The sequence below is a fragment of the Brachycentrus maculatus genome, unplaced genomic scaffold (genome assembly GCF_059751285.1).
Source record: "Brachycentrus maculatus isolate JH-2025_06_01 unplaced genomic scaffold, ASM5975128v1 h1tg000683l, whole genome shotgun sequence".
In the NCBI taxonomy this organism is placed as follows: Eukaryota; Metazoa; Arthropoda; class Insecta; order Trichoptera; family Brachycentridae; genus Brachycentrus; species Brachycentrus maculatus.
In genome coordinates, this window is record NW_028281415.1 from 379,963 (window position 1) to 396,626 (window position 16,664).

General features: G+C 32.3%; 1 protein-coding gene across 7 annotated transcripts in view; it reads left to right on the forward strand.

The window, feature by feature from the left end:
- The window catches only part of LOC148300635 (prominin-like protein), a 123,958-nt gene extending 108,496 nt beyond the window's left edge, over positions 1-15,462 (forward strand). Inside the window, exons 14-19 of one of the 7 annotated variants that reach the window (XM_088274513.1) lie at positions 314-472; positions 931-1,052; positions 7,382-7,432; positions 11,279-11,422; positions 12,938-13,034; positions 14,992-15,462. In XM_088274513.1, coding sequence (XP_088130639.1) covers positions 314-472; positions 931-1,052; positions 7,382-7,432; positions 11,279-11,422; positions 12,938-12,995 — 534 coding nt within the window. In that variant the 3' untranslated portion in view covers positions 12,996-13,034; positions 14,992-15,462. Of the gene's footprint in view, positions 1-313; positions 473-930; positions 1,053-5,024; positions 5,200-7,381; positions 7,433-8,078; positions 8,986-11,278; positions 11,423-12,937; positions 13,035-14,991 lie in introns of those variants that run through there. The other 6 variants (XM_088274510.1, XM_088274512.1, XM_088274514.1 and 3 more) reach the window with 6 other exon arrangements.
- Positions 15,463-16,664: the final 1,202 nt, after the last annotated feature.

Below are 16,664 nucleotides of genomic sequence, written 5' to 3' on the forward strand. Positions count from 1 at the left end.
TAAATAAAAAAAATTGACATTTTTAACACTACGCGCTGTATGCAGTGGTTTGCACAGGCGCTGTAGTGTGGTTGGGTAGATGCTTGACTGCGAAACTGGCGTTGCGGGTTCGATTCCCTCCAAGTGCATAATAAATTCAAGAAAGATTTATTTTCAATTGGTCTGGGTGTTTGTGATGTATTTTTCACATTTACCTTCCCTATCCTTACTATCCTAACTGAAGACAAGCATCTAAAATAGACGCTCTGCGGGTTATTCCTTTTAAAAAAAAAATAATAATTTGTAAGAATGTTACCCGATTTTTTTTTTATAGTTGACCCGCGTATTTGCCTCGAGCATAGCGGCCCAAGTGAGCGAGTACCTGAACCGCGTGGTGGATCACGCGCAGACCAAAGTGGGCAGGTGCGCCCCCATGTCCAACGTGTACAATGCCACGCTCAACGCCTCGTGCAACAAAATCCTCTTGCCATTTGTGAGTATCATCTGAATCTCCTTCTCCATTCCGTGTTCGCTCCAAAGATGAAACCCAGTCACCGCAAGACATCTGTCTGAAGTGTGTTAAGTGATAGTTGAAGTCAGGGGGACCAGACATGACACGTACAGAAGAAGAAGAAGTGCCTAGTATGTTATGTCGATAGTGCTCGTAAAGGTGGAGACTGACCGGAGCATTTCGTGGTAACGTAACACGTTACGATGGAAGCATTCAGGCAGTCAGTACAGCGATCCGAGCGCTCCATCCATAGTTTCGGATACTCGGTGATGCTTGCCGCGAGCGATGTTACAACGTTATGTTACGACAAAGCCTTTTTATATAATATTTATTATAACCCATTAATTTTCAAATCATCATTATTTTGGTTAAAAATATATAGCATATTTTTTTCCAAAATTTTTCAAACCTGCAATTGGAACCTGTGTTTTTGAATGCAGAATGGATTTTGGTTTGCTTCCGGCTGGTGCATACTTCTCTTCATCCCGCTCATCATTGTGTCCGTCAAGTTGGCCACTCTGTACCAGAAGTCGGACCCGTATCCCGGACCTCTCGTCGAAGCGTAAGTACTCTAACATAACGACTAAATATGTAACAGCTCTGTCCTCCGACTGTTTGGGTTTGTCAAATTAATGCTCGGTAAAAAATCAAGCACATTTAACAAAAATATTTAAGGGGGAATTTGCAGAATTCAATTTCAGAATGCGGACGACCACACAAGATTTCGGTTGTGCCACGCGTGTTAAAAAAAATCTATTGGAATTTGACTTTTACAGAAAAAAAAATTATATGTTTTTTTAAAAACTTCTTCCTTTGATAACCGCTGAAAGCTTTGATGATTTTTAATAACCTTCCAATAATTTTTTATTTTTCAAAACCATTTATTTTTTCAATGTAAAAACGGTGTTTTAAAAAAATCATTACCTTTCAATAACTCCTTACTTTTCCAAACCATTTATTTTTTAAATACAAAAACGGTGTTTTAAAAAAATTTGTTACTTCAAATGTTACCTGGGTTCAAATAAAATTCAGTTTAGATTTATCGAATACTGGGCCTTAAAGATAATCATAAATGTTAATTTTTTATAAGAAAAAAAACTATTTTAGCTAGTTTATAAGATGTCCTGGGCTCAATTCCCGATTAGATCATTGTGAAAATTGGCGTGCAAATTTTCAAAGTCCTCATTTTAAATGTATTTTGAGTTGTGTTTTAAACGTAGAGTAATACATAGCCTCTATGCAATCCATGAGAGATAATGCATAGGAAGAGGGAGAAAATAAATATTTAAAAAGTTTTGCTTGATTTTTTGCCTTGTAATTAGAAGTAAACAAAAATGAAATTGATTGTTTTTGAACTGTTTTTAATTATTTACAAAGGGTTATGGGTTTGAAGAAATGGAACTGTGCATTTTTCGAGATTAATTTGTTGGTTTTATCATCATTCTATTATTATACTTATTATTTTCATCACAACATGATAGTGTCTTCATAGCATCGTTTCATTTCATGCAATATCTCTATTTTATGTATCATATTGGACTGGTCTTTAGGATTGCATTACTCATGACTCCTCTTATTCGATTATTGATTTCACCACTTTTATTGTTTACCTGTTGCCATTCATTTATAACATTCTTATTTTTCTTTTAATTACTACCGATATGGAGTAAACATTTTGAACACATATTTATTTGTTTATTTTAATATATTTTTATATTTTGACATATTTCTTGCTGTACTATGTGTGTAGGGCGTGTCTACATTCTAGTCAATTCAGAGTAATATCAAAATCACTACATATATGTCTCTGAGCACCCAAGAGTGCATGGCATTTGTGAGCTGCCAGTATTTTATATTGAAGCCTCAAATTATTTTCCGGAGTATTTGGATAATAGTGATTTTTAACTGAAAACGTGACATATTCATCGTACTGTTCACGTCTCTTTAGATCATCCCGAACAAATTTGTCAAATTCGAACAATCGTTCGGTTCAATGATACAATTTGGCTATGGTAATGTCGGCAGCTGCTGTAGGAGACGAGATATATCTACATCTTTTTCACTCGTGTTGGAGAATGAGAGAGACCATGGCACAAATATTTATTTGATATTTTCGTCTTATTTGAAGCTTGAGCTTACAATTTATTATGGAAAAGGTTTGAGTTTTAAATAGCAAATAAAAATAGCTTATTTGTGAACTGTACAGTGTGAACTTTATGACAGATTTGAGACACACAAATTGGTTTTTCTTTGCAATATTACCATCTTGTTTTTAAAAGAAAGTCAGATTTATTAGAATCATGAGATTTTACTTGTATCTCCTGTTGAAAAACTCACTTTAGTATTTGAATATTTAACGGGTATGGTATAATTTTTAATATGGCTGTAATGAATCCAGTAAAACATGAATATCTGAAACATCAATTACCCCTTCTGCTGTTAGTATTATAAGACAACATAACCACTACTATTCCACTTAAGCTCTATGTAGTAAAAATATGTATGTATATGTATCATATTTATATGTATTATTGATATGTATTATTACTTTCTCCTGTTGTAAAAATCAATTAAGTATTTGACTAGAGCACTAGGTTCGTTCCCAATGGGGACAGTACTGCTCCTCCAATGGAGTCTGAAAAGATCTTCTAGGGAGTACTAGAGGTACTAGAGGTACTAGGAGGGAGAAGGGAGGCTGGGAAGTGGGCAATATATTTTTATTCTGCCCCGCCATAAGGGATTCAATTTCAATGTAAAATTTTAGCAGGGGATAGGAACCTGTGATTTAGAGTGATCGTTTGTTTAAACCCTTTTTTTATCTTTCTTTATTTGATAATATCACAATCGCTAAAAGTTATCTAGACCTCACAATGAAACGTGTGAACAATAAATGTGCATTGTAATATTTGACAAAGTTTTGCTATATTTTCTTTAAGTGGTCTTATTCTCTTTATATACACATAATCAAAATTATCTTTGAAACAATGTGAATCAGGTACATACTTGCTAAAATTAAACCCTATATCCGAGTTTAGATTCTCACTCAATTTGATTTTAATTTTGAAACGATTTATTATTTCTGTATGGGTGAGTATTTTTTTTCAATCATAATATTTATATTTAATATTTATATCCAAATTCTTATAATTCTTTCCCCGAAAATTATTTCAATTTGTTCTTTCATTGTGCATTATTATTTCACTCTTCTCAAATTAAGCAATGTTTTATTAGTTAGTCCACATTTTTAGTTAGTTCATATTTATTATGTGCATTTATGATTTTGTACAAAATATAACTTGTGTATACAATTTTAGGAAAATATATAAACGTTAATAAATGATTTAATTATTTTCTGATATTTAGGAAAACAATTTACACCACTTTTATTACGATAATACATACTGGTTTTATGATTGAGTTTCAGGTTTATTTAATTAAAATTAGGTTATACTTCACGGTGTTTGGTGGATGATTAAAAACAGTCTAAGCTTCTAATAACACACAAGCAGAATGCCAACACACAGAATGCATTAACAAATAACATATATTAACACAACTTGATTGTAGTGACAATTCCTTATTTTATAATGGTCGATGGAGAAATCATATATCATTTTCAATATTCCAGTATAATTTTTTCAAAATATCTGATTTTTTGACTTGTATTTATCTAGTACCAGAGGTGTAGGGGTGTAACATGACTGAATATTTGGAAACATCTATCACAATTCTAGTAAAATTATGGTTGAACTCTGGTTGAATTTTCTCCATCAAATTATTATAAAATAACAATTTCCTCATAAAATATCAACATTCGTAACACTCACACAGATTTGTAATTCACCCATAAATCACATTAAACCCGTTCAATGAATAACAAGACAATTGGCATAATATCAGTTGAGGAGTTAAACTGTAGATTTTTCAATTAATCCAATAAATTGGTGTTATGAAAAAATTAAACAACACATCAATATATCACAAAAAAACAATACAATAAATTTTAAAGCAGGCTTACTTTATATAAAATTAATTAACTTCGTCGGAATTATTTAAACTGCATATAACCCATCTATTTTGGATACATTTGAACGTATAATCCCTTTTACATGAATATGTCATTTGGCTTAGTGTGAGGGATGTCTATAATATACACTTTCTATCAGTGTATTGGTACATACATGTAGTACTAGTCCAGGTGTAAAACCTTTATTTATTCCGACAATAAGCTTACAGGTATGCACCAATACACGGACAGAATGTGTATATTATGCATATCTCTCACATCTTCATCTGAAGTATTACCAAGTTTAAGGGAATCCGTCCTCTTGTTATTTGTTGACCGATCAAACCGTCATCGACTTACAACCATAACATTGTTTTTTTATTTTATTTAATTATTCAAATCTAGATAAAATTTCTTATTTTTTAAATTTATTTATTTACCTGTATAAAGTTTGGCCGTATTAAATATTGCCATAAATTGATTTCTAAGAACCAGATTTGAAACTAAAATTCAAATGTGTTTTTTCAGGGAAATGCATTCCTTACTCAGTCGGACAAACCGTTGGCTCGACTGTAGCTAATGAACTCAACTACAAAATACTTAATTACTACCCAACAATAATACAGAAACATTCTGGTCATACTGTTACCTGTTACTATAAAATAGTATTGTACATTATAACTAGATAATAAAGTATTTTATAAAAAAGAGCTTTTATTGTCTTTTCTCCACCTGCGTACATGTTTTTTGTAGTTGAGTTTTCATTTTACATTCAGCTGTTAAATTTAACCATATTTTTTTCCGTAGGAAATTTACGTAACTGTAGCTTCAATATATTGCCATTTAGATTATACATTAGGTATATCTCTGTTACCTAGTAACGAGGATTCAGTATCTTGATTCCTCGCTATCCTTACCGCATTATACCCTTTAAATTGTCAAAAACAAAAATTCCACAACACTGTCAGATAATTTCGAAAAACATTTTCAACCTTTAAGTGACGAATATTTTTTTCTTATGTTTTAGATGAATGCTTGATTGAATTAATTAATAATCAAAATATGTAAAAGATGATAAGGACGAAGTTGATCATGAACTTATTGTTTAAACTTCCTAAACATTGTACCAAAATAAAACAGCAGTCTGCAGTCATTTTCTGTGGGAACTGATTAAAAGTGGCGTGTGTCCTCGATCTTGTCTCTACAAAAAGAGACATGAAGAAGACATAAAGGCCAAGAGTGCCATACATGTGTTGTATATTTAAAAATATATATATATAAAAAAATTCTAGTCATAAAAGCAAAAACAAAAAAACAATCGATTTCCTAATAATAGTCAGCCAATATCAAAGTGTAGAATGTTTTTATAATTACATTTAGGAATAATGCTGGGTGTGGGAAAAATGTCACTACAAGAAGAAAAAAAACATTTAATTGCTTTAAAATACCTATGTATAGAGTCAGATAGCTAATTCATTTACATATTTAATAAGATTAACAGGTTTATATTATCCACTGACACTTCGTGATGGAATTGCATTTTAAATTTATTATTAGACTAAAATTAATATTTTTAGCTTTTCCACTTTTTTTTATTTGACCAGCGACCGGGTTTCGTCGTTACCGACATCATCAGACTTGTATAGCCTCTCACCAGTCTGATGATGTCGGTAACGACGAAACCCGGTCGCTGGTCAATTAAAAAAAAAGTGGAAAAGCTAAAAATATTGGTTTTAATCTAATAATAAATAAAAAAAAAAAAGATTAACAGGGTAAGCAGCAGTAAGGTTAGACATTACATATCTATAGAAAATCATCGGCATACAACATCTCATTTCTTTATTTTCTATTAAAACAATTTTAGTAATTTAATTTCCCCGTAAACACTAGTGGACTCAATTTGAAATCAATTTATGATCGCCATATTTATTTATAATATTCATGTATATTTATATTGCATCCATAATCATATTACTTGTACTCTATGGAATGTTTTTTTTTTTAAACAAAATTTTTTTATTAAGTAATTTTGTAAAGTTTTTGGCATCAAATTTATATCCAGTAATATTTTAACATTGTCGCTTTAAATATGTTTGCTTTGCCTCTATTACGTGTTCATTTGATGTATGAGTTTGTATGCATTCTATATTATTTTGTATTTTTGAGCGTAGCAGGACACATTTTCGCATTAACAACAAAGGATAATTTGGAAATGTTCTGATTGGGAAATTATGTCACAAACTGTTAAACTGTAACTAAAATAAAATGAAATTATCACCATAGACAAAACAATAGAAGGATAAAATATAATTCCGTAAATTCATTAATCATAGATTTAAAATTAAAACCATGGTGTTCTGATGGGGCTAGTGAATCAAAAGTATGAAAATGAAACAAAATAAATAGTATTTTTTTATACATATTTTTTTTTATCAATATAACTTTTTATACACTTTTCAATATTAACCTGCATACGTTGGTTCATACCTTTTTTTAAAAATGTTTTTAAAATTTACTAAAATGAATGGGTTAAAAACAAAAAAACAAATACAGTCTTTGAGCCAACAAAATACATAAAATTTTACAAGAAAGCTTTTCTCCACTGTTGATTTTCTTCTTCTTCTTACCCTTATCCACATACATTGATGCAAAGTGCACTGCATTTGATCGATGCAGTGTTATCTTTGATATATTGCACAAAGTCATGCACAGGGTATGACTAACCATTTCTGTATAGTGGCAGACAGATGGATAATTTAGTTGTGCATTTTGTTGTCTGGTAATATTTAATTCCTAAAATGGTTCCGAAAATGTGTTCTGCTCGCTGGAGTCCATCGCAAACATCGTACAGTGTCTAATTATGGGCGGGTGTGTTTGTTTTACAGTGAGTATTTGTATGACGCATACGCGGACCGCGATAACATTCCGCTGGCAAAGTAAGTACCGACATCTACCATTCTTGCTCCTTCTGACACGTGTCTGTTTCACGCAACTTCTAACCTAACCTAACCTGACCTTAACAAACCGCATGGCATGACTTTTCTCTACTAGTTTTCTGTAGCTGTAGATTAGTTTATAGTTATCTCGTAGTTTTTTTTTCCTTTCATTCCTAAATTTATTGATTTATTTTTTCTTGCATATTTTTCCTTTTAGTTTCTTATATATATTTTAAAAAAAAATGGGTACTTATTATATATTTTCCTGTGGTTTAAAAATAACTCAGTGAATAACTTTAACGATATATGAATTTAACGATATATATATATATTTTTATTTTTATAATTGTACTTTGCAACAGGTATATTTTAATATAAATACAATATAACTTTATAATTGTTTTCGTAAAAGTTTTTGAAAGTGACTTCATGTTGTTATAATAATATTTTGGTTCATATTGCCTTACATCAAAATTGTGCAAAAAAATTAATAAAGCAAAACACACATGCTGCGAAAGTAATGGAGTAAATGTTATCCTAAATGGCAGTCCGATATATATATTTTATTTACTCAAAGTATTATAAATCTGACTATGAAATTTAACATTTTAATGTTTAATGTAATATTTTGTCTTATTGAATGTAGAAAAGGAGGAGATCTTCAAAGGAATTCGTCTAATATCGAAGACAAAATAAGAGACTTCGAGGCGAAGCGCGGACAAACGTTGACTGTCGACATGTCCAAATACAAACAGCCATCGGAAGTATCCAAATCTCCGAGAACTAGTTTCGGGCGTCCCATAAAGTTTTCTTTCAAATCATCCTACTCCAGCGAGTTCGAGAGCAAAGTAGACGATAGAACTCTTCCCATTGGAACCAAATATTCTTCCAAAGACGAATGTTACATGGCCATTGTACCCGAAAAAGATGCGGTCGAACACTCTACCGAACCGGCTAAAGAGAATTTGGAAAACCAGAAGAAAGCGGATGATAAAGTTGATCAAGTTGTAGCCCGAGAGACCGCCGTGTGCATAGTCGATTCGGTCTTAGACTCCGCCAAGAACATTGTGGAAACTAAACTCGTGGACAAACCGTTCAAGGAGAATTTAACCCAAGTCAAGAAAAACACAGACACGCAGTCTCCCAGTTCCGTAAGGTCCAGCGATTCTAAGAAAAAGCAAACCAAAGGAGTGGTGATTAGCGATAAAGCCGCGGAAACTATCGAACCTAGAGAAGAATTTGTCGACGGCATTTCCAAAGTTGAAATAGAATTAAAAAGTCTACCGACTGTTAACACGGTGGTGCAGACTATCATCGGACCGAGCGAAGGCGGCTCGTCCAAGAGCACTCCGGTCAAGTCGCAACCTGATAAACTCAAGGCGAATAGTAAGGAAGCTGGGAAAGATTTTGACTAAGAAACGAACCAAAAATGATCTGAAGATTCCTGTAAAATATTTTTATCCTTGTGACTCTTCACTCGGCATTTACTAATTATAATTATAAATATTATTAACCTTCTATAATAAATGTACTTAAATCTCGTGCAATACTCCTACTAAGTGCTATAATATTATGTGCAATATTATCCAGATCTCAAGATGTGCTTCCTGAATACTCAGAAATTAAACAGACCTCATTTTGTCTGTGTATGTTAATCGGTACTGCGATGTATCCGACATATATCATAGTCTTACATATCTCAGTCGTTTAAGTTTAGCTGTTACGGAGAAAATAATAGAACATTACGTCGGCGTAGACTACAAAGAGCGGAATGATGATGCAACATTGTCCTTGCGTGGATTAAGAAGTAACTTCTTGCGGGTATTTACTCCATTACTTTTGACGGCTTGTCAATTTTCGCTTTAAGTGTCTGCATGCTTTAAGTGCTTTATGTGTTTATTTTCGTATTTTTGTTGTTTTTTTCCCTTTGTTTTATTCATTTCATGCAACATTTTTTTTTCAGAATTGCAGATAATTTTCAGTTTACAGCAAATAATTTATTTTTATTACGTTTTTATTTAATGCAACATCGCTGATATCTTAATAAAATAATACCAGAGGCAATGAAGATTTTTTGTTAGGATATTGTATTTTAAATTTTAAATTATTATTATTTTATTTATTTCTTTTTTCGCTAACATAATCTTTTTCTTTACTTTTACGCGAGTCTTTTAAGTATTGCATATCCTAGTTTAATACCATATTTTGTTTTCTACCTACTGACCTAAATAATACCTGATTTTGAGTTGAATTAACTTTTAATATTTCCTTGTATCTCTTTCCTTGTAATTTACTATAACCGTGTGGCTTCTTTTAATTGTCGTTTTGTGTATACTTTTTTATTACTTTCTTCACTCAATTTATTTATAATTACACTTATTTAAATATTATTTACAAATTTCACTCAAACATATCCGTTTTGCAACATTGAAATATTGGTCACCAGAAACAGCAAACTAATCCTTGTCAGCTAATAGTGGTTGGTGCAGAATCAAGTTGCTCACCATATAATAACTAAACACGATTTCTGGTGATGTTTTGTTTTGTACACTAATACATTTGAATAATTAAAATAATAAAATATAATTAAGTTTCTAGAGCACTAATAGCAGGGTGTTCGAAGATTTCTTGAAAAAAGACAATTCTTACTGTCGGAAGATAATTTTCCTTTTTGCTGGTTTAGAATTGTTTTGTACTATCTGCTAAATAAAGAATTGTAAAATGCTACTTCCAGCATGATTTGACATAGTCTCCACTTTGTGAGTGGATTTAATACTTTTCCAAAATATTTCTTAGCCACCATCAGACACTTATGGTGTTTTTTAGGGTTATTATCAAATACAGTCGAACCTGGATATAGGAAAGCTCAAGGGACTGGGACATTTTTGTTTTATAAAGGGATCTCTCTTATATTCATGCTTTCATTTAGAGGGGGGAAAAATGACCGGGCCAGCTCTCTTCTAAAGAAGTTTCACTAGTCTAGGTCTATTATAACCTAGTTCGACTGTACTTTAATATATCAATACGGGAAACATACGAGTATGAAGTGTCTTTTGAACGATGCATTTTATATTTTTGTGCTTTTTCTTATAATTTTATCAGTTAGAAGGCAATTTTAATTATTTATACTATCAGATTATATGTTCTTTCATACACACTCGTACAAAACCGTATAAGTAAGGATTTCAACATATTCAACGTATTTGTTATAATGCTATTTATCAAGTTGGGACTTCTTACTGACATTTTGGACCACTTTCGTGCATTCATCATGGACCATTCATGGATGCCCCAATGTGGTTTTTATCATCAGGGAGAAGTACTAACGAAAAAATCACTCTTGAATGAGTGGAGGCTTAAAGAAAAAAGTACTAATGATTGAAATTGAAACTCTTCTGAAACTCTTCAATTGAAACAGACTCATTTTAATAGCCGTGAAAATCTAAGAGGTTTATTAATATTTTTATAGTTTCCTGAATGATTTTGGCAAAGAGCTCTTACTAGGTTTTAGGGTTGGATGACAACACGCATTATCCATCTACCAATAACATATCTAACATCTATATTCTAAAGAATATATATATAACAAAAAACAGTTACCTACGCTTAATATGCAGTCATATGTAAGTAAGGAATAGAAAACAAGTCAAGGGTATGTACTAAAGATGTGACATCAATGGCAAAAAATCGTCATAGCAAAAATAAACATTAATCACGTTGAAAAGCACTACTTCTTCCTTGATTTATCATCTATCTATCTGAAGGACATTGTCTAATTATGAAACTCCAACACTGAGTTTGCGCATGTATCTTGTGTGTAATGACCAATCCTCCTGTCCCCCCCAGCTCCAGCCACGTGGAGAAGGTGTCGGGGCGGCGGCGGGGGCCGGGCGGCGCGGGGTCGCGGCCGCGCTCGGGCCCCGCGGGGGACGGGGTGCTCGTGCCCGGGGACTCCGCCCACCCAGCCAGGTACACCGACATGGCACCCAAGTAAGATTACTGACCAGGCCTAGCAACCTACGTAGCTCACCGGGATTCGACCCTCTGTTTCCGAAACATTTCACAAATGCATTTTTACACAAACAGTCATTGATATTTCAACTGTAATCTAATGAATAATATCATTAATGGATTCGGCAGTCACTTTGTAGTAAAATCTATACATTTTTAATGTAAATTTTACTTAGTTGATACCCACTATTTCTTTGCACATGTTTCAATGTATTCCGCATCATTTTCAAACATATTCAAATATTGTGTTTGAAAATGATGTCAAATCTGTGTAATATTGATGTAAGGCACATTTAAATGTGAAAAAAAAACTGAGTTTTGTGAATTTGTTTATGAAATTCTATTATAATTTTGCTCTAAAATTTTAGTTTAAGGTATAAACACCTTTCCCAAAATTAATTCCATGATTCAGAAATAAGGAATATTTAGTCATTGGAATTCATATCTATTTTATTTTGTATGGTTCGCCTTGTGAGGACTTGTATCATAATAAATCTTGACATTTTTCTTATTATGATAGGAAAATAGCCTTTTGATCAATCTATTTTGATTTTCGATGTCATTTGCTGCTAAATTTATTAGAATTTTTTTCCAATTTTATTTGTTGAGGGCAATTTTTAATTTAAACATGTTTTTGATAAAAGTGTAATATATCATGTTGGAAACTGTCATCATTTTCCAATTATAGCTAAGTAGCTACGTAGTAGTACGTAAGTAACTAAAACAAGTGTTTTCTCTACGTATATTGTATTATGTGTTGGTTTTATTGTTTATATTGTTTATATACCAGCATTGGCTGGTGTTATTTTTTAAAGTAAATTCCTGCATTCATCATTCATTCCTAAATAATTCCAGTATACCGAAAATCGATTAAATAACAAAAAATCGAGGAATACTTGGATACCAATTTTGTATTTTTAATAGGGTTTTTTGCTATTAATATATTGTTTGCGGGAAACACTTAATAGCGTCTTTTATATATGTACTGGTAGTAGAGAGCGGGAGACGCTTATAAGCATTCTACTTGCTAGAGAATGAGAGACGCCAAAAAAACATTGTACTGATGAGAATTGGGTTTGCGGTTACTTGTGATTAGTAAACCGAGGGTCGGGCAGCAGACTATCTGAGTATAATTATGGTCGGGGTTGATGAAAAAACCGCCCGAGAGTAATGTGTACCTATGCATTTTATACAATTAAATTTATCTCTGTGATTTCTCAAAATAAATCAAAATAGTTGTGAATAAATAAATGACTGGAAAGTTCCTTCACAAATTGGACTTGCGAGGAGCTATCATAGAAAACCCGCAAAGTGTTGCCCGAAAGCAGATAGCAACCTTGTGTAAAGTTGTGTGAATGCACCGTCATTGTGAAAGTGTTGCCAGAAAGCAGATAGCAACCCTTGTGTGAAGTTGTGTGAGTGAATGCACTGTCATTCCGATGCTCAGAGAATCGAATGTCGGCTGCTAGCGAGTAATGTTTGTTGTCCCTGTTGGCAGGCACTGGGAAGACTACCCGGCGGGTGGCCCCCCGCGCTACCACGGGCCCGCTGAGTACGAGCGCCCCCCGCCCTACTACTACCCCGGCCCGCAGTGAGTAAAACACCTTTTGCCATTTTATGTCATTCACTCTACATACTTCATTTCAACCCACTAGGGTTTGTTGAGATTTTAATAAAATAATAGAAAATACTAATTTTATATTCTTTTTTAAAATCTCAACAAAGATGAAGAAGAATATGGAAGTCTGGGCATTTACTGGGCTAGCGACCGTCATAGGCTGGTTTAAGTGATCATTTACACGCATGTAACATTCACCAATTCTACTCATGATTGGCAACCACACTACTCAAATTCTTAGAATTTCTATATATCGCTCACTCCTTTCAAATATCATAAATCATTTATCAAAAATCGTAAATTTTCAGTTGTGCATGTTTTCGGAATGCCCAGAAAATGTACTATATCCCAGCAAAAAGGCATATTTTTAACTTAATATTTACCCGCTACAGGGCAGAAAGTGTTGTTTTTGCATTTTGAAGAAAAGGTATTCTTTAATAATTTTAAATTATTTTGTACTATATGTATTAAATTTTTTTCAAATGGAGAAAAAACAATCAGGTGTTACCTAAAAAGATCTGTTGCACAGTGAAAAGCTCAATAAGTGGCTTGATATTTATTTTTAATACATTGTATTATATTTTTAAACTTTAAAAAACGATCTCCTAAAAAATCAAGTTTTTTGATATATGACGTTGTTGAAAGGAGTGAGCGATATATATATTCCAATTTCGAAACATTGTTCTTGAATCACTAGAATTTCACTATAGACATCTATTGGTGAAATGAAAAGAAGCTTTTTATTGAGCATTCGCATTAGTATTTTATCTTCAGTGGTAGAATTAGTTGGATCAGTCGACTGTGTCTGGTTACTCACTTACTTCAGCCTTCTTCTTGCGTCCAGTATTGAACAAAGGCCTCCCTCTTGGACTTCCACACTTGTCTGTTGGACGCAAATTTCTTCCAGTGCAGGCTCACCACTTTTTTGATGTATTCGGACCATCTTGTCTGGGACCTACCCACACTTCTGCGTCCTGTTCTAGTCCTTCAGTCAAGCGCCTTTTTCGTCCATCTATCCTCAGACATACGTACCGCATGACCTGCCCAGTTCCACTTTTGTTCCGTGATTCTTTTCTTCTTCTTTTGTTTGTGAGCCACATCTGTTACCTTTGTCTTTTCTTTTCCTGTTTGTTTAAGGCACACTTATCTAATCTAAAAACTAAAAACACACACATTTGCTAAATCATTTCCACTATTTCCTTTTCCCCAATTCAATCATAGTGAAATGCCCTTGGGGCATTTCACTATGATTGAATTGGGGAAGGGCATTTCACTATGATTATCCAATTTTTTTTTTTTTTATTATCTTTGAAGAACTCTAACCATTGAAAATGTTATAATTTCCAAAATATTTAGGATGCCAAGGGAAGCCAGAATGTTGGCTGACATCGGAATACCTTCCATTCCACTCGAAAAGTGTTAAAGAGAAGTGGCGTAAAGTTGCGTGACCAAGATTAATGAGGGTTTACATATTTAGAATATATCGCTCACTCCTTTCAAGAACGTCATAAATAAAAAAACTTGATTTTTCAGTAGAACGTTTTTAAAGTTTAAAAATATAATACAATGTGTTAAAAATAAATATCAAGCCACTCATTGAACTTTTTACTGTGCAACAGATCTTTTAAGGTAAAACCTGAAGGTTTTTTCTCCATTTGAAAAATATTTAGTATGTTTAAAAAAATAATTAAACAATACATTTTCTTTAAAATGCAAAAACAACGCTTTTTGCCCTGTAGAGGGTAAATATTTAGTTAAAAATATGCCTCTTTTGCTGGGATATAGTACATTTTCTGGGCATTCCGAAAACATGCATAACTGAAAATTGACAATTTTTGATTTATGACGTTCTTGAAAGGAGTGAGCGATATTTGATCAACAATATTCCACAATATTGTCGTAAATCATTGTGTTTTATGTCCATTTCCAGTAATGAGAGGTCTTAAGGTGCCCCCTTTTCCCCTGCTGCGACAAGGCGCCCCCGCCGCTGTGATGCATGCGGCCATTATATCGAATGATACAGACCATCATTACGCGACGATTATCTCCAATGATACAGATCATCATTACGCTCATTTTAAACCCCTCCACAACATTTGACAGGGCTAAGTTTTGCTCATTTTTTAAAAAGTAATGAATATTTTGATGTATTTTCATATAGACATGTTTAATCCAAATGTAATCGACACGGGGCACGGTCCCTGAACTTGTTGATAAATCCAATTGTGATTATTTAGCGTTATTTTATTTCATTATTGACATATTTTTGTTGTTATATTAATTAGTTTTGAAACTAATGCCAAATTATCATTATTACTTTAATATCTAATAATAATTCTACTCCAGAAATCCTATTTTCAAGTGAGGATGGCGAGTCACAATAATAATTGTATTCCAAAAATTCAATTTGTATCATATTTATATTTACAATTTATGTTTTATAAAAGAACATTGACAAACCATTCGTGCATTGCCATTTTATAGATTAATTTGCCATCAATAATTTCCCTAATCTAGTAAAAATAGAAAAAAAAGGACAACACGACGAATTTAATTTGATTCGAACAAACATCGATTTTGTTGCATCTAAAAAATATAAAACCCATTTATTTTTTTATTACGAAAATATCTAGATTTATCACCGTAATATGTAAGTTAATAGAAATAGTCGAGAATAATTTTGTAATTTTTCATATTCCTTACGCAATTTATTTGAGTATTCATAATTTCCGTGCTTTTCAAATGTGTGTACTATAACTATATTATATCATTACATATTTTAGGTACTATTGTGTCTATTAAATATCCCTAGAATTAAGTATTTCGTCTGCATTTACTCAATGATCTTAGACATACGGATATGTAACTCCTATTGATGTCTTGTCCTCGCCAAGATCTAACATTCGTAGCGATGTCACTGAGAAGATCTCAAACTAATCTCTTTTCTTTGTAATTTAGACTATTATAAGCAGCACTGTATATTTAAAATCAATTTTAATTATAATTTTATTCCAGTAAAATAATTTTCCACTTTTACTGATCGTAGATTCACCAAAGATCTGTTTTTGAACTCGGCTCCATCATCTTTTGAGATGGAGATACGGTAGATTTATGTTGACATATACATATCTCATAAGAATTGAATCTTTTTCTATTAAAAATTAATTCATTGTTGCATTTCAATATGTATGATTTCCATATTTACACATACATATAAAGTATTACATCTGTTTAGTTTCATTTTTTGACTTTTGTTTACATCCATGTCTCAAATAAACATTTTTACTATAAGCTGTTTCGAACATTTTAGAAAAATCTATAGAATTTATCATTTTAAAGAACTATGCATTTAATGTAAGCTATAAGTTTGGAACCTAAAAGATTTTACCCGTTGACTTCATAGTTAAATTTATTTAAAACAAAATTATTAATAGATTTTTATTGTGTTATATTAAAAAACACACTTGAAATTGTATTACTCGGGTATGCGCAAATTGTTTACTATAAAATTTTAACGTACAATAAACAAATATTGTATATTTGTATTTAGGTGAGTCTATCTTCGTGTTAACTTTGTAACTGGACAGTCTCAATTGAAATCCA